Genomic DNA, 24,621 nt, shown 5'->3' with positions numbered 1-24,621 from the left:
CCGAGGTGCCCTGAGGGGTGTGGCTTTAACAAGCTGCTCCCCTGTGGGAGGAACATGCAACTCTCCCATTTCACAGATGGGGAGCCTGAGGCCCTTGGACAAGAACTTCTCCCCTAAAGTCTGCAGCCTCTCAGGGGCCCATGAACATGTTTGCTAAGGGGGGATGAGGAGAGGAGGGAAAAAACCACACTGACAAACATGTCAAAATGAATAAATGTTTAATTAAATGTCCAGAGAACATAACATTAGTCAACTAGTCAATTGCATCTCAACTCCGCGCTGGGAGAGTTATATATAAATTCTATTTAATGAGGCATGTGGGTGCCTTTTAATATGTTTGACGTGACATGGTGTGGATATGCCAAACAGGACCCAGCGGAGATCTTAAAATAGCCCTGCCCACAGAGAAGGAGGGGTTTGCCAAAGAGCCCACTTGCATTCATTCATCCAACCGTTCCTTCGGCAAGCACGGAGTCTGTGAATTCAGCAGAGCCCATGTGACAGTCCCTGATTCTGCTGGAGGATGGCTCAGAGTCACTGCCTCCCTCGGGCCCTCCCGAACCTGACTCCTCCCTCCATCTCCCCCAGTGCAGGGCCTTCCTCCTATGCACGAGGAGAAACTGAGGCTCAGAGAGAGCAGGGCAGGTGAGAGGTCACAGAGAACCACCTAGTGGGTGGCAGGGCGGGATGAGCACCCGGGCCTCCCTGCTTGCCTCTCCCGGACCAGGCAGGCCCACGTCGGGGGGCCCCCCATCTCCTCACACCCCCCACCCTCTGCTGGATCCTCATGAATATGTACAGAGCTGACCCCGTCCAGCCTCCCCCTTCCAGAACTCCGCAAGGAAGCCCATTACAGATTCATGTGGCACCAACTGCATTTCTAATTAAGAGAACACGGTTGTTCTAATTTTAACATCACTCCCGTACTACCTCCGACCGCCGCCCCTCCCTGTCATTTCTATAAGGGATGTTTTCGCCTCCGAGGAGCATGTGCGGCCCCAGCTCTTGTCTGTTACTTGGGATGAATCATCTTCTGGAAGGCTCTTCGTAACGTGGGTGACTCGAATCACTTGTTCTGGGGTCCCTGACAGATGCTTCCTCCATTAAGTGGAGACCGCCCGCCCACCCAGTTAGCACTGGGACCAAGTTGGAGGCTGGAGACCACGGCCCCTGTTAACCGTGACCCTGAGAATAAAACCCAGCCGCCTCCCCACGGCTGCCAAGCCTCCGCTGCTGACTCATCTCCTCCAACTCTCTCTCCTGCTCCCCCCACCTCCCGCCTAGGATTGCCAGATGAAATACAGGGTGCCCAGTTAAACTGGAATTTCAAATGAAAGGCAAATGATTTTTTTTAGTTATAAGTATGTCCTACGCCACATTGGGGACACACTTATACTAAAAACTCATTTGCTACTTCTCTGAAATTCTCATTTTAGAAATTTAACTGGGTATTCTATATTTTTATTTGCTAAATCTGGCAGCCCTATTCCAGGCACACCATCCCGTTGCTATTCCACGATCACACTGCTGGCGTTCCCGCCTCAGGGCCTTTGCACGTGCTGTTCCTTCAGTCTGGAGCACTCTTCTTGCCCCATCTTTGCTGATTCCTTGATCAAGATCTCAACTCAAATCTCACTGCTCCAGAAGTCCTCCCTGACTGCAGACTGAAGTGGCATCCCACCATTGTTGCCATCATCCTCTCTTCTACAATCTGGTTTTGTGCTTCTTGTGGCACTGACCGTGATCTCTGAGATGACCTTGTATGTGTGTGTTTTTTCTGTCTCCACAAGGTAGGGTCAGCCTGTGAGAGGAGCAAGTGTGCCTAGCAGGGGGACACACAACATGTGTGTGTCGGATGTTGTTGAACATGTACAGGTGCCCCTGGCAAGAGAGCCTCCGTTTTGCCCACACTGTAGCTGCGGAAACCGAGTGGGGAGGTGACTGACCTGTCCTTGGATCCAGCTGGCCCTTTATAGGCCAGGAGCTCCACCACGATTTCCCATTCACTAACTCATTTCATCTCAAATCAGTCCAAACGACGGAGGCATTACTACTGCTTCCATTTCCCCCTAAGGAAATGGAGACATGGAGAGGTTCAGCAACTTGCTCAGTCACACAGCTCAAGAGAGGTGGAGTCAGGATTTAAACCTAGGCCTTCTGGTTCCAGAGGCTGCACATGGAGGACAGGGGCCTGGTCCCACCCCTCACTTTACCCACTTAAATGTTTACAGCAGACCCACAGAAGCCCTGTCCTAGCCACACAATCTCAACACTCTCCTGACCTCATTGGTGCCCCTCCCTGCTACCTACCACCACTGCCCCTGGCCGACTTGGCAAGTGCTATTCCCTCTTCCTGGGGACTCTTCTCTTTTTCTCTTGTCCACGAGAAAATCTTTGGCCATTCCATCAAAATGCCTGAACAAGTGTCTCCTCTTCCAGGCAGCCCTCCCTACTTATCCCCTCTCCACACTAGGCTGGGGCCTCCTCTGAGCTTCCTCAAGACTCCTCCCACTCTGGCCTGGCTCCACACTGGACCGTGAGCCCTGGCAGGGCAGGGGTAGTTTAGAGGCCTTCCACGGCCCCCGTGCCCAGTGCAGGCTGGGGTGAGAGGATAATGGACCTTCAGGATTGTGAGGACCATCCCTCCTATCAGCAGGGAGCCTCAGCTGCATTTGCCCTTTGTGTCCTCAGCAGGACTTTAGTTCCCATCTCTGGCTGTCCCAGGCCAAAAGGAGTTGACTCCACTGATGTGACTGGAGCAGGAACAGCCACAGAGTCAGGGGATCTCGTTGATGGAGGAGCTTCCAGAATTTACATCCAGGTTGGGATTTTGGCTCAACAAGCCTCAAGGCCCACTCAGAAGAAAGTTTTCCTAGGGAAAGGTATCCTACGGAAATACCCAGACAAGTGCACAGAGCAACATGCATGAGGATGTTCATCTTGGGGAACAGTAAAACACTGGAAACATTTATAAGAGTAAAACGGTAGAAGCAAGCCGAGTGCCCATCCCCAGGGATGGCTTTAGTGACTTGTGCTGCATCTACGCCGCGCAGCTGGCCTCCGCCTGCATCTGCTGTTCCTCTTGCACCTTCTTCCTCCCGCTGTCTGTCTGCCATCATAGCCCCACCCCCTTCAACTTCAAGTCTTTGCATGCACTGTTGTCCCTGTCCAGATCACTCTGCCCTCACCTCCTTACTTGGTTAGCTACTACTCACTCTTCAAATCCCAACCCAGTCATCACTTCTTGGTGTGTGTGGGGGGTGCCCTCCTTGTCCAGGTGAAATTCCAATAACATGGGTCTTCCAGGAGCCCATTATATTTGCAATGGTCCCTGGGCTGGTGTGATTCTCGATTTATCTTTCTCCCCAGTTGGACTGTAAGCTCCACAAAGGTAAGAACTGATCTGTTTTGTTTCCTGATGTAAGCCAGAGTCTAGCACCATGCCTGGCACACAAGGGGTGCTCAATATTTGTTGAAAGGACGTATGTATTAGTGAATAACTAATGGATACAGATCCATACTTACCGACATGGCAAGATGCCCGTGATATATTTACATGCATGAAGAACATAGGTTACAAAATCTCTACAGCTTGCTGACATTTCTATAGGAGAAACAATTTCTCTGTATGCATATATATAAAGGGAAAAAAAATCTTGGACGAAAGCACAGCACATTGAAATGGAGTTAGCAACCAGCCGAGGGGCTGGGGTGATGCTTCTTTTCTTCTCTCTTATCTGTAGTTTCTGCTTCAATTAGCTCAGATTACCCTGTAGTTAGAAAAGTGTATACAAATCCCAGGGCGGGGGGTGGTCTTGTTGACGTGCAGGTTCTGATCCAGCAGGTTTGGGGTGGGGCTCTCAGGGGACTCCCCTGTTGTCAACTAGAGGACTAGTCTCTCTCTTAGATGTCCTGAATCAGGCAGGGAGAGCCAGGAGCTGCCTGTGGTGTCCTTCAGACCCTCACATTGGTCATTGTTGGCTAAATCAGGCCAGGGTTGTGCGGGGGGAGCTGGCCCTTGAGCCCATCTAGACCAGCTTAGCTCTCCCTCTGAGGTTTAGCCTCTCCCCTGTGTGGACAGGGCAGCCCCTTGAGGGCAGTAGATGTGCTCCCCAGAGACCCGGCTCAGTGGGCAGCTGGGACTGGGCACTGGGGCTTCCCCTTCCTTGAGCCCTTAGTCCCTCGGAGCTGCGAGCCCCTCATGACAACCCAGGGGGACACAGAGACCCAGAGAGAGGAGGAGACTGACTAGATAGTCAGAACCAGAAGCAGAAGCCTAAAGGTGACTGGATGAAGGACAGAGGGACAGAGCAAGGCAATAGCACCTATTTTCCCCAGAGACAGCCCAGCTACTCCCCCAGTTGACCTATCAGGGGTGAGGGCATCTGAGCCTCGCATACATTTATCCCTAGGAGACCTCTTTTAGCCCAAACACACCAGGCTCCTGCTCAGGTATGGCTCTCCATTGCCTATGGGAGAGATTTTACAATTTTTTTGACTCTCATAGAATTTTCACAAAACTGTATCCTCCCCCAACCTTTATAAGTTGGCATCTATAGCTTCTCACCCTACATTTATTTATTTATTTTTTTTCACCCTGCATTTAAAGGTATACCTTTATCAATAGGAAATAGAACGTATTAAACATTTTGCAGGATGAAATGCAATGACCATCTACCATAATTAGAATACTTTATGATATGACTTGACAAAATAGATTATAATTATCAAATTAAATATCCTCCTCAGAATCTGAAATTATGTGAAATTTTATTGAATGGGTTTTATCCATTTCGTAATTCAAAATGTAAGAAACCTTTTCAAAAAGAGTCCAGGGAAATTGGAAAGAATGAGTTTTGCTGAGTTGTCTTTGGCTGTCCTGACTTCAGAACATCTCCTTGCAGGCCACATGTCCCCCGGGGTGGGTGTGGGGGATGTTACAAGGCTGGGAGAGACAGGGAGCTTGTGGTTTGAATTAGTGATCCTGGTCATCCTAAGTCAGTACTTGCCATCCTCCCTGAGTCTGGGAGCTGGGAGCTGGGAGCTGGGAGCTTTTAATACCTAGCACAATATGCCACAGCTCCATTCCAAACAGGTGAGTATTCAAACCCAGGCTACTAACTGTTCCTGCCTACTGCCCATTGCTTACTGTCCCTACGTGAGTTTCTGGTCTTGGGTTCAAACTGGTTCCTCTGCTGAGACTGTTACAGTCCAGGTTGCCTCCTCCTAGGACTCTTCTCTGACCCACCAATATGGCACCTCCCTTCTCTGAGGTTCTAGCACTTCCATCCCATAGAAGATGCTTGTCTGTTTCCCTCCCAGCCCCTCCATAAAGAAGCCCCATCTGACTTGCACTCTCTTCCCCTCCCCCTCATCCCCGCTGGCTCCTTGGGAAGCTGCCAACCCATAACCTGAGCTAATAAATGCTTGGAGAATAAATACATGGGCAAGCAGGGCATTGATAAAGAGTGCCAATATCCCTTGGAGGTGATAACAGCAACTCAACTTTCCCGGCTTAAGGAACAGAAGTATTGACTTGGCAGCTAACATGAATTAGTCTTCAACCTGGGCATCTAAGAAAAAGCCCTTGATAATTGTTCTCTCCCACTGATGGGAAGGGTCATTTCAGTGGTTCCTGAAAGCAAAAAAGTGATTACACTTACATGTTTGAACTCCCTTACCCCCCACCCCATGAAGTCCTCTTGCCCACTGCCTTCGGGACCTGTGGGTGGTAGGAGCAGGGAGCTGGGGTTGCAGCCATCCCCTTCTCCTTCTGCATTTTAAGATGCTTCAGCTCCAAACCTGTAATTTTGAATGGGGGTAAAAAAAACCCTTCTAGCATACACAGGATCTTTTGGCCACCCTGTCTCCTCCTCTATCTGTGTCCATCCCGGGCAGGTTGCCAAGAGAAAAGCCTTCTCATCTGCTACCTGGCCTGTCATGGGGCCCCCAGGGAGGGAGCGCCGCTGCCTGGGATGATTATGCCTTAATGCAGTGAAATAGCTCACATCTTTCATTATGGGTGAGCTAAGACCAGTCCTTGTCCATCTCTAAGATGAAGGGCTCCTCGTCGACGCCAGCTGACTGGCTCTGGCAGCCAGATTAAGTCCTGTCTGAGCAGAGTGGGAGGAGTGGGAACGAGGGCTCAGAGCGATTGGCCATGTCTGTGGGGGCCACAGGGAGGGAGTGTGGAGATACGTGCATAGAATTTTACCATTTATGAAATTCAGGTTGAAACCTGGTGGACTGAGGGTGGGTTTCTTTGGCCCACATAAGTTGCTTTTCTCTACTCTTTAACCTTGAATTTTATTACCACTATTTATAAAGTGGAAGGTTTTATCCCCACAGCCCCCAAATCTGGATTTTGGGAATCTCTAGAAAACCACGAGAAATGGTGCCACTGGCCTTTATTCCCCACATGGTGGCCGGAGTCAAGCAGGTGAAGCCATGCACCCATGTCACAGCCCCACTACCAGCTCATTGGGCGTGACATCTACCTGGCCTGTCATGGTGACAAGCCCGTGCTGGATTACCAATTTGCTCAGTCGGCAGCTGGCTGAGGGGACAGTGCGGAAAGTTTCCGAGAGGGGATGAGTTGTGGCTCCTTAGACCATGTATTCAAGCACCAAATGTCTGCTCCCACTGCGCTCAGAGAGATGATGTGACTTACCCAGGGTCAAGGTCACCTGGCTGGCAGGTGGCTGAGGCGGGCGTTGTCTTCAGTGCCTGGGCCTGTCCACCAAGCTCCGGGCTGCTGCCTTTGCCTCACGCCATCTCCATGGGGAAGGGCCCCCAGGGAGGCAGCGTCGCTGCCCTGGGATGATTATGCCTTAATGCAGTGAAGCAATGGGTCCCTCAAATTGCATTTTCCTGACTCTTATAAACGGGCTTTATTTGCTTTCAGTAAATACTCCCCAAATGAAAGTGGTCACCTGATGAGGCTGCTAATGAAATCCTCCACAGAATTTTGTTTGCTAATTACATACAACATAAAACTTAACTAAATAATAGATGATCACGAAACCCATGGTCTCGGGTTTTGTTTTCTTCCTTTTCTCCCTCTTTAACGGTGATTGCTCACTTTACTTGATGTAAAAATTGTAGATCTTAACTGGCTCCTTGAGAATTAATCACAGGATAACATGCTCACAGGGATTCGTTCCTATACCCGTGTGAGCTGTCTCAGCTGCGGAGGCCAGCACCCGGCTGGGTGGGGACCTTAAATGTCAGGGGAAGGGGCTAGGACATGGTGTGTGACTCAGTTACGACCCTGGGCTAGTCGCTTCCCGTCTCTGGGCCTCACTGTTCCGTGAGGGAATTGAACTGGATCAACGGGTTTCAAAATTTTATTTCAGAAGCTTAAGACCTCAGACAAAATATCAGTATGTAAAATATCAATGTGTATCTCAAATACAAGCCACCACTGATCAATACATAAGAGGCAACCGTGATGAATTTGCATCAATGACCTTGATTCTTCACCCCTCCTTTCACACCCTGTGCCATGTGGCTTTGGAGGGCCTCCCAGCAAAGGGTGAGTCTATTCTCCAGGCCCTGATTCTAGGTCCAGACATGTGACTTGTTTTATCCAATAGGATGAAGTTCAGAGGATGGTACGCCAGTCCTGGCCTAGCCCTCAAGAAGCTGGATGGTGTTCCCGCTTGTTCTCTTCCATCTAGGTTGAGGACATGTGTCACCCGGCCTGTGGGTCCTGGGAGGAGGATGAAAGACACACAGAGCAGAGACACTCCCAACTAAGCCCAGGCTAGATTAGCTGATCCCTGGACTCATCAGAAATAATTAATGTTAGCTAGTCCAGGTCACTGAGATGGCGGGGGGTGAATTTGTTACACAGCAACAGCTAACTGATACATTGAATACAAAGTTGGGTACATGAATAGGTATTTTATAGTATTTCTCTTTTCTTAAAAAAAAATATTTTATTTATTTGTTTATTTGAGAGAGTGCGCATGAGTGGGGTAGAGGCAGAAGGACAGGGAGAGGCAGAAAATCCCAAGCAGACTCTGTGCTGATCATGGAGCCCAAAGCGGGGCTCAGGCCCATGACCCATGAGATCACTACCTGAGCCAAAACCAAGAATCAGATGCTTAACCGGCTGAGCCACCCAGGCGCCCTAGCATTTTGTCACTTGTCCTTTTGGAGTGACAAAGTCTTTTTTTTGTTTGTTTTTGTTTTTTTAATCAGCATTTGAGTGGAGCGTAGGCAATTCACAGAGAAAAATATAATGGCCAATATACAAACAAAAAATTCACCTTTGGTGGGGATCCAAGAATTTGAATTAAATTTATAAAATTTAACTTCACTTACCAAACCAGCAAAAATAAATATACCTGGGTGGCAATGTGACGTACTGACAAGGACAGGGGGAATAGAATCTCTTGCATCCAGCTGGTGGGTGTGAGAACCGTGTAATGCTTCGGAAATGAATTTAGCAGACTTGAGGAAAGCTGATAACAGACACACCCTTTGCCTCAGCAGCTCCCTGCCTTGACATGTCCCCTGAGAAACTCTGGCCCCTGGGCCCATGGAGCCTTGTACAGGAACATTCGCTGGAGCACTACTCAGTACAACAAAAACTTGCTGCCCAATGATAGGGGAATGAAGAATTAAATTGAAATGAAGCTTTATGATAAATGACATGACATCTGGAGAAAGAAACAAGAGCCGAATGAGATAATATATCGTCACCGTCATGCAAAGTTATGAAAATACACACAAAAGAGCAATATTTTATTTACTGATGCTTATTATTGACAATAAATGTTGCTTTGGAAGGATATGTTGCGATTTATAAGGGTAGCTGCCTCTGAGAAGGAAGGGAAGGCAGCAAAGGCAGAGGGTAAGTGAAACTTGAGTCATATTTGTGGTTTGTTTTTGATTTTTTTAAAGATTTTAAAAATTTTATTTATTAATGAGAGACACAGAGACAGAGACAGAGAGAGGCAGAGACACAGGCAGAGAGAGACACAGGCTTCCTGCAGGGAGCCCGACGTGGGACTCGATCCCTGGTCTCCAGGATCAGGCCCTGGGCTGAAGGCAGCACTAAACCACTGAGCCACCAGGGCTGCCCTGTTTTTGTTTTTAAACACCACTGCCACCACAGCCTGGTGTGGACACACCGAGTGGAAGGCACAGGAGGCTGTCCTACCATTCTTTGTACTTTTTGGTATTCAGGTTTTTTCCTTATGAAAAAATAAAATGACCCATGAGATAGTCTGAAGAAGAGGTGCTCAGAAGGGAGGGAGTGCAGACCTTGGCTCCCTGGCCACACAGCACCCTTCCCCCCAGAGTGGATGCCCACACCATCCATTCCAGGTGGGCACAGGCAGGAACTGCTGTGGAACAGGAAACCTTGATGCCCGTCTGCGTGGATTTGAATTCTGCTTCCACCATTTGCCAGTTGTGGGACGCCAGAAGAGGTTACACAAGGTGTAATTTTGTGTGCCTCAGTTTACCCATCCGTGAATAGCTGAGGTGACGACAAAGCGAGCTAGAGATGGGAAAGTGCTTGGTATGTGCGTGGTGCAGGGGGCGGTACAGTGGAGGTCAGCAGCCTTACTTGCTTGTGCAGCCCGAGGCCTCTTCTAATGGCTACACTGGCCCCAGGGAGCCACGGCTGGCTGTGGGAGGTGGTGGCTACCTGCCAGGCTGGCTTTGCTTGGCCCTGGGCCAGGTGGCATGGAGGTGGCTGGGGGAAGTGGTTGGGCATTGGCCAGGGCAGGGGCCCTACCCCATGAGCCTTTGCAGTGAAATGGACTTAAGAATTTCAGCCACCACCTGCCTCTCTCAGCCTGGGTCCTCTGCCCACTGGCCTGAAGCTCAGGGTTCCAGAAAACTAGAGCCTGTGTTGGGGGAAAGCCCACATGTCACTGAGCCCTTCAGTGAGGCTCCTTCTTGTATTCATTCAAGGAACCATCCCAAACACATCCTTCCCTGTGTCCACCTCCACAGTTTTTGTCTGGGTACAGGACCCACACCGATGGAGCAAGGGGGTCCTTCAGAGCCATGTTTCCATCGATCTCTGGCAGCCTTGAACGTGTGGCTGATGGCGTCCCCCCAGCTAGGTGGAGGAAATTGAAACTCAGGGAGGGGAAGGCCCTGCACCAGACAGCCTTTCCGTGCCCTTCGTCCTTGGACGCTCCTGCCTGAGTGCCAGGCCTGGTGCCTTTCCAGTCATTTGCCAGGGCCACCCAGAAAATCCCAACAGGATGGATTGAGGGGGCCCCACCAAGGCCCGGCTATGTCAGTCAAACTCTGTGACAAGTGGCAGGAAGCTGGCCTTTAGTAGCAGCCAGAGGGGAATCCATATCACATTTTGTAGCAGTCACCTACTGCCATAGTAATGCTGCCTAACAAACTCCGCAAAGTCAGTGGTTTTTCACAACTGTCATTTATCAAGTCATGGGCCTGCTGATCAGTTGATCCAGGATGGACAGATTCATTTCAGATCCCTTTTAGGTGTCTCTCCTCCTTGCACCAGCAGGTGCTGAGCTTCCTTATTACAACGTCATTGGCAGAAGCACAAGAAGGGCCAAGGGAAGCTTGAGGCCTCCTTAAGCCCAGACTCTGAGCTGACATGCTGTCATTTCTACCACATCCTACTGAAGCGAGTCACAGGATCATGGCCAAGGCCCATGGGGAGGGCGTACGCTTCAGCTCCGGGGGGCGGCTCTGCAGACTTATGTGCAGGAGGGAGTGCAGACAAAGAGGGAGAAGCCTGGAATAATAGCGCACCTGCTTTCCGCCTGTGGGCGGTGGGCAGGACAGATATCAGGATGGCCGCTTTGTGGAATGAGGCACAGCCTGGAAAGGTAGAATGATTCCCCCTAGTGCCAGCAAGTAGGCCAGACTCCTGGCCACCTGATCTCTAAGCTTCACACACTCCCCACTAGCCCAGACCTTCACCCCCCATCCCCTAGCCATTCCATCAGACCTTGAGATGGAACATTTCCAGAGCACCCAAGACACACACACACACACAGAAGCAGGGAGAAATGGGCACAGAGAGTTAATTTTTGTCCAAACTTAGGAAATCTGGAGAAAAAAAAAAACTATATGCAATACTATATTTTTAGTGCTAAATGGTGCTAAAAGCATTTTTTGGCACCCTTTAGAGAGCAAAAGTAGCATGGTTAGTTTGGGAGCTGAAAGCTGAATGTGCTGTGCGTCCTCTGGTTTTGTCAATGCCTCACTTCTGGCAAGGTCGGCCTGCTTCCGGCAGCACATGCATCTGCACCGTGTGTGCTTTAAGATGGTTTTCACCTCTGCAGGTAAGGCCCAGGCTTCCTACCCATGTGTCTGGCTAACTCTAGAGTATCCAAGATGGGTAAAGGGAGGAAAATGCCATTATCAGAGAGAAAACCAACTGAGCAGAGGCTGAGGCCTTTCTATTTGGATCCGAAACAAGTTGAGAGGGTTGACACGCTGACATCCAGTCAGCCCACATGGGCCACATGGACACGACCATCCCATTGCCCTCACTAGCCATGGGACCAGAATGGCCATCAGAGCCCACCCCAGCTATAGATAGGAAGGGAGCTGTCTGCTGAGGAGCCTTCCAGAACGAAGTCTTTAGTGGTTAGAAGGAGACAGGGAGAGCTTGTCTCTTGCTTCCTCTCTTCTTCTGGATGCTGCCATGTCTGGATGTGATGTGATGCCTGGATCTTGGCAGCCGTCTTGTGTTGCTGAGGGGGCCTCCCTGAAGGCAATACTGACACTTACCGAGTGCTGCATGTCAGGCAGGCCCTGTGGTGAACACAGGACGTTGATTGAATGCTTTCTAGCTAGGTCTTCTTGTATGCCAGGTCCCGGGGCCGTAGTAGAACCGGCCTCAGGGAGGTCCCAGCTGGGGATAGTGGGGTCCGACAATTGCAACACAGCATTGGGCATGACAACAGAGGGCCAGGGTGCTAGGGGAGCACCCTCTCTCTTTTTCACCTGCTGTCTATCTCGCCATTCTCCAAATGAACGCTCTTTCTCCATCTGGACCCTCACGGGCCCTGTGCCAGCTTTTCCCAACAACAGTGACAGCAGCATATGTGGACACAGCGTCTCCCGTCTATCAGCTCATTTTGTCCTCACAGGATCCTTGCGAGGACAGTCTTCCTCATTTCCCAATCCGGGGAATGAGGCCTGGGGCACTGACAGTGCTTTTAGCTTCTTAGCTTCCACATACAGCTTCCCAGTGTGGGCAGGCCATGACTGGGGCTCACACGTCCTAAAGTTGGCACTTAGCCGCTAAGCATGTCTGTGCCCTGTCACCCCCATTGCCCGGGGCCCTCAGTGCCAGATCTGCCACACAGAGCCTCCCACGGGGAGCTGGGGCCTCCTCCCCACTCCCCCGGCCCACTTCTCCCTCCCCCATCATCCCCGAGAGCCAGATCAGCCCTTTCCTCCGGGAGAGAGGACACCCTGTTCACCAGCCCACTGCCCAAAAGGAAGGCTTCACACCTGGCTTCTTGCTTAGTTTTATAGGAACTCTGCAGGCACCGCTGTGCCCACTTCACAGAGGAGAAACCTGAGGCCCAGAGAGGGGAAGAGACCAGAGCAGCACGCAGGAGAGAGAAGGTGGGTGCAGGACCCACCCCAGCCCTGGCTGGTACCAAAGCCCCAGGACCTGGGGTGGGGGGGTAGCCTAGGTGGCGGCCTCTCCCTGAGGATAAAGAGCAGAGGGGAAGGGGCTGAGCCTGTCTGGAAACTGCAGTTTGCTGGGTGTGTACCGAGGGGCCACATGGACCGTAGCAGGGTTGAAGCAGGAGGGCGTGACGGTCAGGCCTGTGAGCAGCTGGCTGGGGAGATGGGGCAGCCGAGATGAGGAGCCGCTGGGGCAGGGAGGCTGCTGGGGTAGCAGATCCACGGGCACTGAGAGACTGGCCCGATGTAGGGTGTGGGCGGGGAGGGTCTGGGGAGGGGACCTCAGTGTGCAGGGGCGAGTGTCCACGGTGCAGGTGGGAGCGGAGCGCTGGCTCTGGCTCTGTGGCCTTCAGGAGGCGGGTGGGGAGCTGAGCGCCAGGCTTGCTGTCAGGGGCTGCCACTGAATCGCTGGGGATTAGGTTTGGCTGCAGCGGAAGACCCACTGGATCCTGAAGCTGTGGGGAGTGTCCTCTCTCATGTCGAGGGAGGCTGTCCTGAGTCCAGGCACAGGCTCCCCAGACAGCGGCCTAGCTATTCTGGTCGCCGCCACGCAGCCTGCCTGGCCAGGTGGGGGCGCACCTCCCGTGAGTCCATTTCAATTTTTATTTATGATAGTCACACACAGAGAGAGAGAGGCAGAGACACAGGCAGAGGGGTCTCCAGGATCGCGCCCTGGGCCAAAGGCAGGCGCCAAACCACTGCTCCACCCAGGGTTCCCCGTGAGTCCATTTCAGGAGCTGCATGGGACACTGATGCTCACGCTTTGTCCCCACAACGCGGCCGCATGCTGCCTTTCCGGCAGCCTAAAGGGCTGGGAGACCTTGACGGTACTGTGGCCACTGTCCACCCAACTCCGAGCCAGGGGTTTGGACCCGCGGAAGAAGGTGGGTGATGTGGGGGACGGGCGGCCTCTGCCAGAAGCTCTTCTGTGTGGCCTGCCCGCCTTGGGCAGCCACCTGGTCTCTCCAGGCCTCTGCTCCACTTCCACACTCCTGACGCAGGACTGCAGAACCTTGGGCCCCGGGTGCGCCCAGGTGCGTGCTCTGTGAAGGCAGAAGGCTAGGCCCTGGGGGTTGCAGGGGGCAGAGGACCATCCCTGAGGGGAGTAAGCACTGGGATAGGCAGAGGGCGAGGGGCTGGGGACGTGGAGGCAGGTGCTGGTGGGCAGGGTGGGTGGACTCCAGGCTGCAGAGTCAGTGTGGGGAGTGGTGGCCTCAGGGAGGTCAGCTTCTGAGAGCGGTGGTGAAAATGGGGTGACAGGAGGAAGGGACAGATGCAGAGTGAGAGGTGCCCAAGGGAGAGAGAGAGAGAGAGAGAGAGAGAGAGAGAGAGAGAGAAAGGGGGGCCGTGAGGCTAGCCGGTGACGTGTGGGCGGGGCCCCATCCTCGGGCACCTCTGGGGACCCTGGGCTGGCAGCCGGGGGACGACAGCAGGGAGGGAGGCCTTGGTGGCCAGCCAGAGAAGGGAGGAGTGGCGCACTGGGGCAGCAGGACGGACTGCTCCCCAAGCCCCCGCAACCAGAAACAAAGTCACCAGGACCTGGGTCCCTCCCGGGCGGCATGCATGCAGTTCCAGCCATGAGCACGCCCCTCATAAGAAATGATATAGAGCTTTATTAAATAAACCCAGTAGAAATGCGCCTATTTACATCCAAGTTGTCAGTTTGAGCTTAAGTAATATGCAAAGGCACAATTCTTCCTGTCTCCAGCTTTAGAAAAATAAATCGCACAGCCCAGCCCTGGAGGCCTGAAGTGGACTCACATGTGCGGCTTGGAGCTGAGCGGATGACTCCCGCACACGGTGAGCATGCGTGCCTGGCTCTGGGATGCGTCTCCAGTTTTTCCTGAGAGTGGCACGGCGCTTGGCTCAGAGGCCTCGGATGCTGCAGGGACAAGGGGCTGGGAAGGAGGAGGGCCCCTTCCCGGAAGGCAGGCCCACCCTCCTCACTGGCCAGGGTCGGGCTCCGTGGCCCGGCAGGGTGCTGCCATGGGGAGACCGGTGTCCGCGCCGGGCGGGCCGGAGGCTCAGGTCTGCGGAGGTGCATGACCATAGTACAAAACGGGGAACAGGTAACACTGGGTCTTTGTGCTTGGGTGGAACACAGTGGCTTCTCCAGAAGAACAAACAGAAGGAAAGATCCCGGCCTCTGGCTCAAGGATGTTTTCCTAACTAGGATCCCCATGTCCCTTAGGTGGGCAGAGACACGGGGAGAAGGAAAAGGAACCAGATGCCACCAAACATCCCACTGTGGCTGTGGCCCAGTCTAGGAGACGTTTCCATGCTTAGGAAACAGAAACAGAGGATGCCATTGATTCACAGTGGCCCACAGAGGGGCAAAAGGTAGCCCGGCTCGCAGCTCCTGTGGCCCCTTAGTGTCCCCCAGGGCAGGGGGAGCCAACGTGGGGTCCCCATCGCTGCGTTCCTAAGGCTTCTGTGCAGTCACGGGGTGAGCACCTGACATTCACGTGTGTTCACTCCCCTCATTTCCTAGCAGGAGCCAGACTAGGGGTGAAGTTTCCACATGGTCGGGGGGAACCCCACACAAATTAAGAAGTAATTAAAAAGTCCTTTCCCTGAGGCCACCGCAGTAACATCCCCTCCTAGTAAACGGAGCTTCTGCGTGCTCGAAGTCTTGAGAAGAGAGTGGTTCTAGAGACGGCAGGGGAAGAAAAGCATGGCTGCACGTTGTCCGGAAACCCTCGACAACCAGGCATAAAGGAATGAGCCAGAGTCTTAGCAAAGGCTAGGAACAAAACCAAACAAAAGCCAGCGGCAACTCCGACGTGTAAGAATAAGCAGAGCCTACAGGACACCACAGAGCAGCCAGCGAGGGGGCCTGGGCTCCGGGCCGAGCTGAGCGGGGCTGTCCCCACCATGGGGGCACAGGGGCATCAGGACCCGGCCCGCTGACTAGTGCGAGGTATATGCGGGGCTCCACAGCCCTGAGGGCGGGCTGGCTCTGCGGCTGGGAGGCAGTGCGTTGAAAGGCGTCGGTGACGGGGCAGCGAAATCTAGGGTGGAAAGAGAGACGGCGTGAGCAACAGAGCAAACGGGAGAGCCGGGCATTCCTCAGTGGCTGTGCCAGAACAGCGGCTGAGGAAGTGTCGGCTGCCTACCTCGGCCACCCCCCAGGACCGGGCCCCCCCAGGCAGCCCTGTGCTGGCGGAGAGATGTCACCCAAGGAACGTGTGATGACTGGACATGCAGAGAGGCCTGGAGCATAGGCCCTGACCTCCCACAGCAGACCTGTGGGGGAGGACAAGTAGTGGGTCTCAGGGCTACATGAAGTGTCCGTGGGTCCCCAGGGAGTGTGGGGACGAGGGCCTGTGCACCTGGGCAGGACCACACTCCTGGGCAGAGGAAGCTGCATGAACAAAGACTCCCCTGTGTGCAGAAGTCTTTGGAGTGTTCAAGAGAAAATGCCAGTATTCCGCAGTGGTTCCAGCACACAGAGGGAGGGGTGCATGGGGAGACGGGGTGAGAAAGGGGCAGTGCCCGCTGCAAGGACGGCTGGGGAACGTTTGTGGAAGGCTATGGTTCTAGGGGTCCAGAATGCATGTGGGATCTGGTCACCCAGGAAAATGCAACCCTATACAAAAAAACCTGTTCTCCTCCCCAAAATTCAGACTCTTTGAAGCCTCCCATGCCCCCTTAGGTCAGCAATAACCTGTTCAGGGGAGAGAAGCCTCAGATGGAAAACAGAAGACAAGAAAGGCTGCCATGTGCCCTTCTGGCCAGGCACTGCAGTTCTCAGAGGTGTCCCCTGGAGTTGCCCAGGGTCACCAGAGACAACTGGACCATGAGGAAGACGGGCCCTTGTGATTCTTCTCCATTGGGGAAATCTGTCATCAGGCCAGTCCAGAACCCCCACCTCCAAGTCAGCAGGTCTGACCCAGCTCAGAGCCCTCTGCAGCAGCCCGGCAGGTGGGAGCCAGTCCCAGCCACCTGCAGAGACAGGTCCCGGCCGCCAGCCCTCCACCCTGCGAGGTTTGGCCTGGGGAAAGGTGTCCTGGCCCAGGACCGGCATACTGTATCCCTCCCCAGCATCCAGGTCTGCCTTCTGGGCCTCACACCTCAGCTGCCACTACTGCCCAGGGCCAGAGCTTCTGAGACTGGGGGTTTGGGGCCCGATCCCTGCTTCCTCCCGCAGCCACAGGTGGCTACTCACAGTGGGGACTGTGGCGAGGGCTGGCTCGAGGGGAGAAGGCTGGAGGTGCAGTGAGCTCCCGGGGCGCGCAGACTGTGTGGTAGGCTGCAGGAGCACAGGGCTGGTTAGCGTTGGGGTGGGGGTGGGGAACCACCAGGGGACACAAGGCAGCCCTCCTCACCTATGATCATGACAGCAGTCCCAGCCAGCAGGGCAAAGAGTGTGAAGAACATGACTTGGTAGGAGTCCAGGAAGTGCTGAAAGAGGCTGGCTCCGTCTGCGATCAATGGAAAGACAGGTCACCAAACCAACCCACCGAGTTCCCTCGTGTCTGTGTGCGGTCAGAGGGTGAGGTGGCCTGCCCTGGGCCTGGGGCCGCATCTGGCCCTGGGGGGCTGTCTCCCCAGTGCTCCGTCCTATTCCATCTTGGGCCACTCGAACCGACCTGGTTCCACCCGAGGCCCTGCTTCCTTGGAGTGGGTTCAGTGTCCATACCCGTTCCAAGGAAGGACAGACCTGTCCGGGGGAGTCCAGGGGAGTCCAGAGGGTGTGGGCTGCCCGAGAGTCAGCCAAGTTGCCCGGAAAGGCAAGGCAGTGTTGAAAATGTCAAGCCGTGAGCTGCAGGCATGACAATGGAAGTCAGGGTTGGGCAAAGGTATTGGACAGACCCGAAGCCCATGGACCAAGGGAGCCCACCCCTCCTCTTGGGGCCCCGCCTCAGGGTGGCCCAGACAGTGGCTTCCTCTTCTATCTCCCTCTACCTGAACCTGCATCCCTCCTGCACCCTCACCGGGCTGTCCTGGGTCAGGACACACCCCTGCTTGGCAGGAAGAAGGCGGGACCTCTTCAAGTGCCCTTGACACTGATCTGACCCCATCCCTTTGCTCCCAGCCACACCTGACCCAGCTATTCCCTGCTCTCAAGAAAAAGCCTTGGCCTGGCGTTCAAGGCTCCTCATCCAGCACATCGCCCCAGGGTCCTTCTGACTGCATCACCCTCCCCCTGCCTACTCATCCTTCCATGCCCCTTTGAACTACACCCTCCAGCCAGCAGAGGTATAATCACCCACCCCCTTTGGGTGCCACCCACTTCTTCAGCCACATTAAGAAGAAGCCACATTTAGAATCATTTCTTTTTTACTGTGTTTATAATCCATGCCCTATTTGAGGCTTCTCAGGCCTCTGTCCAGCACAGGGGCTGGCACACAACAGGTGCTAATAATGACTACAGAATCGATGAATCATCCATTACTGAGCACCTGCTGTATGTCAGGTGGGCCTTGTTCTAAGCGCTGTCCCCACATATAGTACTTAGTCTCTAGTTGGGGAAGACTGGTAGAAACCCAAGTTACTGTACTAATTATTCTACAGGCTGACAGCTGAGAATAGTGCTATGGAAGAAGAAGGGTTTGAGTGGAAGTAAAGTTCAAGGTTTCCTTTTTCATGAGCAGAGAATGTCTGAGGGAAGGTTGGTTTGATGGAGGTGGGGGTGTTGGCCAAGGGGGGAAGGCATCCCAGGCGGAGGGAAGAGTGAATGCCAAGGACTTAGCTGGGGGCTAAGCCTTTTTGGCTTCCCAAAGAGGAAGGAGGCCAGAGTGGCTGGAGCAAGGCGTTCAAGGGGGAGACAAGCATAACTGGGTCAGGAAGGCAGATTTTGTAGGGCCTTTCAAGACACTGCAGAGACTTGGGCTTTACTTCATGAGGGAGGTGGGAGCCATAGCAGAATTTTGAGTGAGGAGGGGCATGACTTAGTCACATTTCAACAGGATCCCTCTGGCTGCCAGGTTGAGAATAGATGGGGAAGCAAAGTGCGCATGGCTGCTTGAATGAGTGATATCTGCCTTGCAGGACATTCTGTAGTTTTGAGTTGTCCAGTTCTTGACACCCCCAGGTTCCCAAAAACAACTGAGACGACCAAGCCCAGCCCTCCCTGCCCAGGTCCATCCCAGCTGTGTCCCATCCCATGACTCACGAGGACCAGGCCCTCGGCGATCCATCACAAAGGCCACGGTGACTGGAATGGTGATGGCTTGGTTAGTCATGGGGCTGGAGAAGGTCAAGGCGGTGGACAGAGGCCCTTGGCTGCCGGCCGTAGGATCTGAGATGCTGACCGTGTAGGTGATGAAGCTGGGGAGCCCCAAAGACTTCTCCTTCTCAAAGGCCAGCACAGCTGGGGACCCTGATTTCACCTGGGAGAGATGTCAGGGCTGGAGAGCTGCACCCTCGCTGCTGCCTGACATGCTGTGCTCCCCTCCTGAAGGCTAGGGGTGAAGACCCCTCCCCAACCCCACTTCCCAGGCCAGTGATGATGCCTGGGTACTTCTAACCGACAGCGTGAAATCTGCAAAGTCAGGGAAGGAGCACACCGTGTATACGTGGAGTGTTTTTGAGGAAAGGACAAATCAATATCATTGAATTCTAATCAAGTGCTCTTTAAAAAAAATGCTAAACTAACATGAACTATCACCAAACGCCAACTTTCCAAGGGAACAGCCTGGAGCTCTGTTAATGGCCGATTGCCAGCAGCTCAAACCCCAGGGCCTGGCAGGCCTTCCTTCACCAGCAATGGATTCATCCCTGTCTTGCTCCAAGAATATTCAGCCACATTTGCGGCAGTGAGACATGGATGGAGTGAACAGAGGAGCCAAAAACCCCTTCGCCACATCACCCCAGATCTCCTCCCAGCTTGCTGGTGGTAGGACCCAGGACATCATTCATCCAGCATCAGCAGATGGAGAAACTGAGGCCCAGAGCTCAGTACAGTTGTGCAGGAGGCACTGACAGGTTAGAGACTGGAGCTTTTCCTCCTGCCCCATGGCAGCGCGCATCCCTGCACTGACTTTATTCATCGAACATACTAAATGTTCACTGAACACTAGTAGGTACTAGGTAAGCCCTATGCTAAGTACTGCCCTCCCATGCTTAACTCCTGGCTGGGGAAGACTTCTAGAAATCACAGTAATTAACACAATTATACAGGCACACAGGTAACAGTGGTGCTGTGGAAACAAAGAAAAGGATAAAGAGTATTTACTTTTATTTTTAAGTTTTAATTTTAAAGAGAGGTGGTCCAGGGCTTCTATGTTCTACCCAGAACTCCCTGCCTCCTCCTGGTCCTTTCGAAGGCCCCTGGTTCGTGTGCGGATGCCACTCACCTCCAGGTTCTCGAGAATCTCCATGGCACCAAAGACCTTGACCTCGGAGCTGGTGTAGTGGTTGCTCAAAAGGATTTCAGCCTGGTCAGTGTATAGCCCTGGGCTGAAGGGCACCTCGGCGCCCACATGCTCTCCAGAGATGTGGCTGCCCGGGATGGAGGCAGTGACCAGCAGCGCCGTCTTCTTCATGCTGAGGTGTTTCAGCTGCTTGTCCGTCAGCCTGTGCATCGTGACCAAGCAGAGGTACCGGCCTGTGCAGACAAGGGTGTTCCACACTGTCTGTCCCCTCTCCCACCCATGCCCTGATGCTACACTTCCTCCTTGCTTTTCTAACTGGACAACTCCTACTCATCCTTCAGAGCTCAGGTGAGGCATCCCCTCCTCCTGGACCCTCCAGGGATGTCCCTCTTTGGTACCCCCAGTCCAGCTTGGGCACCCTTTCTGTGACCAGCACTCTCGCTCCCTTCTCAGGATGTTCTATTCACCAGGTCCCTATCGTTCCTGGGAGTAGGAACATGGGGGCCAGCTCTGCATCTCAGGGCCCAGCCATCCTGGCTCAGAGTGCCAGTGAGTAAATGATGAACAGACATCATGACCCGATCGATGCTGGGCTACAGGTCAGCTGGGGCTCATGCCCAGCACAGCCTATGGCCCCAGATGCAGCAGAAAGTTCTGGGAGGGTGTGGATCAGGACTATTTTGGTACCTGTTGGATCCTCTATGCCTGGCCCTGAGTAGATAAACGAGTTAAATGAACACTTGAGTGCTGCCCTGGAAGGCCCCTCCAAGCCTGGAACCAGGGTGCCTGCACTGGAGTCCCTTCTGTGCCCATGCCAGGCAAACACCCTCAGTGAGTCAGCCTCCTTACCGAACTAGCATTGCATCCCTCATGGCACCATTTAGGGAATAAATAGGGTATGGGACCACCCACTGCCTGCTCTGTGCCAAGCCCAAAGCTTGGGCCCCACATACGACGTGCTCTGAGGATGTACCTCCTGCATCCTAGGCAGAGGCCTAGGTGCTGACCGGGGCCACGGGAGCTGCAGCTGGGCTTATGGCCTGGCATCATGCTGTTGCTAACTCCTCCTAATTAAGACTGGGCTGCATGTTCTTGGAAGGAACGGAAAAATGGGCCAAATGCTCATCAACAATCATTATCATGACATTGGCAGCTACCATTGAGGACTCCTAGGAGTGTGTGCTGAGCACTGTGCTAAGCATGTCGCAGGAACTATCCTCCTAAACCCTTGAAGCACCCCAGGGGGGGACCACTCTTCTCAGGGCCAGCATGCTGGGGGGCCAGGTGGTCACTCCAGACTGGGGTTCCAGCCTTCAGCTCCATGGACGGTGGAACAGTTATGCTGAGACACACAGTGTGGCCCTTGACTAGTTAACCAGGCCCCTTCCAGTCATCTCTCGCGTGCATCGCTCAGCCCTCTCATGTAGGCAGAGCAAGGCACCTTCCTGCCCATTTCACCAAGGGAAACAGCCTCAACACCCACTGGCTCAGCGCTAGAAAGAGCACAGAAGGTCTTGAACCTTGAATCCAGGTCTTCCAACTCCGAAGCACGTCCTTCCTGTGTATGTGTAGGCAGCTGTGGACAACGGCCATCACCCAGCACAGGACTGCCAACCCCTCCTGGTGGCCGGAAGGAACCAGAGGCCAGAGTGGTGGCATCTGTCCCCGGGCTGGGTTCCTGATGACCCCTCCACGCAGATGGCTGTTGTGAGCCAAACACCCCAAAGGAGCCAGTTTTCTATTCAACCCCCGAACTTACCCAGAGTCGTGTCAAATCCCGGTTCTGCTGTGAAAATGTCCCGTGCTGGGAAATCGAAGACCTCTTGCTTGAACCGGAGCTGGCAGCTAATGAGCGATTCTGGGTGCAGAGTCTCTATGACTTCCATCTGGGTGGGGGAGCACTCACCTGGAGACGGGAGGCGGGTAAGAAGGGCCTGGGCCAGGACGACTGGCCGCCACGCCCAGGCTGGCTGGGCTGGGAAGTGGCACCTGTGCCCCACGCTCCTTCTGCACAGGGCTCCCAGGGCAGCCGGAAGCTTCACAGTGGTGCCACAGACTATAAAAGCTGAGGGTGACTATAAGGATGGGGAAGGTCATTCTGAGTGGTGGGCAACCTCAGATCGGAATTTCAGCATCTGTGCGAGAGCCTGCATCCAGCAGCCTGGCAGGTAGGTCGGGCCACTAATGCATGTCCTCTGTCGCCGGCAGCAGGGGAAGATGGGCAATTTATTCCTGGGCATCAGGAGGGCAACACTTCTCCGCTAATACACTGAGTATCACTTTGGCAACGGCACAGTGCAGCTGCCCTCGTGCACGGAGGTGGGAAAACAGAGGTTACTGGGATGCAGTAAAGCTGCCTCATCAATCGGAACAAGAACAGCCATATTTAATCCTACCGGTTAAGTGGTTTCAAAAAGAACCAACCAAACAAAAAAATAAAAACAAAACCCAAACAGCCTGTATTGATGTATTTATTTCTGACAGCTGCTGTCCAGGGCTGTCACGGGCAGGGGACAGGGTCGAATGTTCTGCACGTGAGTCAGAAGAGGTAATTACAAACACCCAAATCAGCAGTGAGGCCTGCTAAGTCAGTACCCTCTGGGATGAGTGGTAGAAAGGGTGGCTTTCTTTACTTGGCTGCCTGAGGGCTAAAGTGGCATTTCTGGCTCAGAAACAGGACGTTTCTGGATGCCAGGCTCTTTTAGGAAGATCTCTTTGAACCATCTCTACTTGTGGAGGACTGGGATTTCTCAAAAGCTGGAAGGAATGGGCCCATGGGGGGTTTAGGTGTTCTCTCTGGCTGTGGGGTGAGTTTGTGTGGGAAAAGCAGAGAAAATCGCAGCAGACAAGGGCATGAGGAGCCCTTGAGCTTGGCAGGGCCCCTCCCCAGACCAAGCAAGCCCCTCACTCTCTACCTCTCAGGTTAGAGCTTCTGTCTCCCACGGTGATGGTCACTTTGGAGGCCTCCTGGAAGCCGGTCTGGCCTGGGCGGACGGAACGGGCCACGATCCTTTGAGGGACACCAATCACTATCTGAGGAGGGAGCCGAGGCAGCTGCAGTGAGCACCAGCCACGTGTGGGCTCGGTGCTGGGCACTCTCGTGACCTCACCCTGCTGCCTGTGACGGGGTTCTGCCCCTTGCACAGGGCACAAGACAGGCTCATCATCTGAAAGACGTGCCAAGAGGTGATGGAGCTGGGCTTAGGCCCTGGCCTGGTCAGACCCTGCGGTCTGGCTCTGTCCTTCTGAACAAGCTGCTTTTCTTGAACAGCAGAGCCTGGAGCTGAACAGCAGGCCTGAATTCATTTAACAGTTTGGGGTGGGCTGCGGATTTTGGTTCTTGTGACAGTTGCAATCACTTCTCTGTTCATCAGTTTGGTTAATTAGTCTTTCAGCAACGAGAGAAGGTGCTATTTTACTTTACTGTCATTCATTCAAAATAAATCACCCTGGCCAAAATGCAACTCACACAGCCTGGGCAGTGAAGCAACCACCCCCATCACTTGTCCCTCTACCCAGATACAAGTCCTCCCAGATTTTTCCCTGCCCACCCCCTTTGCTCATCCTGCCCTGGCTGCACCCAAACACCCCAGCTGTGGGTCTTTCTTAAGCTTTCAACCTCCCCTGCAGAGCCTGACCCCATTGGCCCCTGAAGGCCCAGCTCCTGTGTCACCCCCTCCAGCTGGAGGCTGTCTACCCACCTCTGGGCTGCCCCTGAGCGCTTCCTGCCTCCCATGGGTCTGACCTCCACCAGAACATGATCTCCCTGAGAGCAGGGATAGGGTCTCAATCCTCCCCAAAGCCCATACAGCTCCCAGGGCCGTGGCTGATGTAGGATCATAGGAAGGCCTATGGGCTGGGCCCACTGCCTCCGGACTGCTCTCTGAGCAGAGGCACCTGCTCTCTGGCCCTAGTTCTTCCCATTTTCTCCCATACTTCTGACCACCACGCTACTGTCTTCTCCCCTCTTCTTCTTCCTCCTCCTCCACACCTTGCAGAGGAGGCCCAAGGCCTTGCCCCTGCCCCTCCTGCCCTGGCATGTTCTGCATGTTCCCATCCACTCTCAGGTCTTCGAGAACCACTTTTGTGTGGTAGACCCCCACCCATCTCCAGCCTTCTGCCCTGGAGCTCCAGAAACACCTGCCATTTCACCCCTAGCCCCAGAGAGGAGCTGCAACCACCTCAAACTGGCCACATATCAACTAACTCATCCTCCACCCACATTAGTCCCCCCTCTTTGCTTTTTGCTTCCCCGTTAGGGTAAAGGACCAACATCCACCTTGTCACCCAAGCTAGACCCCAGGGGAGTCCTCCTCAGAGCCTACTCCTCCCTCAACCCCTACTTCCAAATGGTCACCAAGCTCTGGTGACCCTCCCTCTGAATCTCCCCTAAGTCCACCCTTAGTTTATGCCCACCCGATGGGGCCAGCTGAGGGCCCAACCTCAGCCCCTAGCTGGCTACCCTGCAGCTCCTGCCCTTCCTTTGGGCTTGCAGACTTTGCCAGGCACCAGTACTCATTCCAAACCTTACCTCTGATCTATATCACTCTCTACTTAGAAAGAAAAAATCCCTGATGAGTCCCTACTGGATCTGGCATAAGCTTCCACCTCTTTATTCTGGAATAGTAACAGTTGCAGCTAATATCTA

The 24,621-nt window shown here is 53.8% G+C and overlaps 1 protein-coding gene across 2 annotated transcripts in view; it reads right to left on the bottom strand.

Moving 5' to 3' along the window:
• Window positions 1-14,247: 14,247 nt before the first annotated feature.
• NUP210 (nucleoporin 210) overlaps window positions 14,248-24,621 on the bottom strand; it is a 106,334-nt gene continuing 95,960 nt past the window's right edge. The window contains exons 34-40 of one of the 2 annotated variants that reach the window (XM_041761488.1): window positions 22,889-23,006; window positions 21,733-21,879; window positions 19,956-20,206; window positions 18,773-18,989; window positions 16,983-17,078; window positions 16,823-16,906; window positions 14,248-15,665 (exon numbers count right to left, since the gene is read on the bottom strand). In XM_041761488.1, coding sequence (XP_041617422.1) covers window positions 15,565-15,665; window positions 16,823-16,906; window positions 16,983-17,078; window positions 18,773-18,989; window positions 19,956-20,206; window positions 21,733-21,879; window positions 22,889-23,006 — 1,014 coding nt within the window. In that variant the 3' untranslated portion in view covers window positions 14,248-15,564. Of the gene's footprint in view, window positions 15,666-16,822; window positions 16,907-16,982; window positions 17,079-18,772; window positions 18,990-19,955; window positions 20,207-20,235; window positions 21,594-21,732; window positions 21,880-22,888; window positions 23,007-24,621 lie in introns of those variants that run through there. The other variant, XM_041761489.1, reaches the window with a different exon arrangement.

The sequence above is a fragment of the Vulpes lagopus genome, chromosome 7 (assembly GCF_018345385.1).
Source record: "Vulpes lagopus strain Blue_001 chromosome 7, ASM1834538v1, whole genome shotgun sequence".
Taxonomy (NCBI): domain Eukaryota; kingdom Metazoa; phylum Chordata; class Mammalia; order Carnivora; family Canidae; genus Vulpes; species Vulpes lagopus.
Note: the sequence above shows the minus strand (reverse complement) of the source record. Positions and strands in the feature narration are given on the sequence as shown.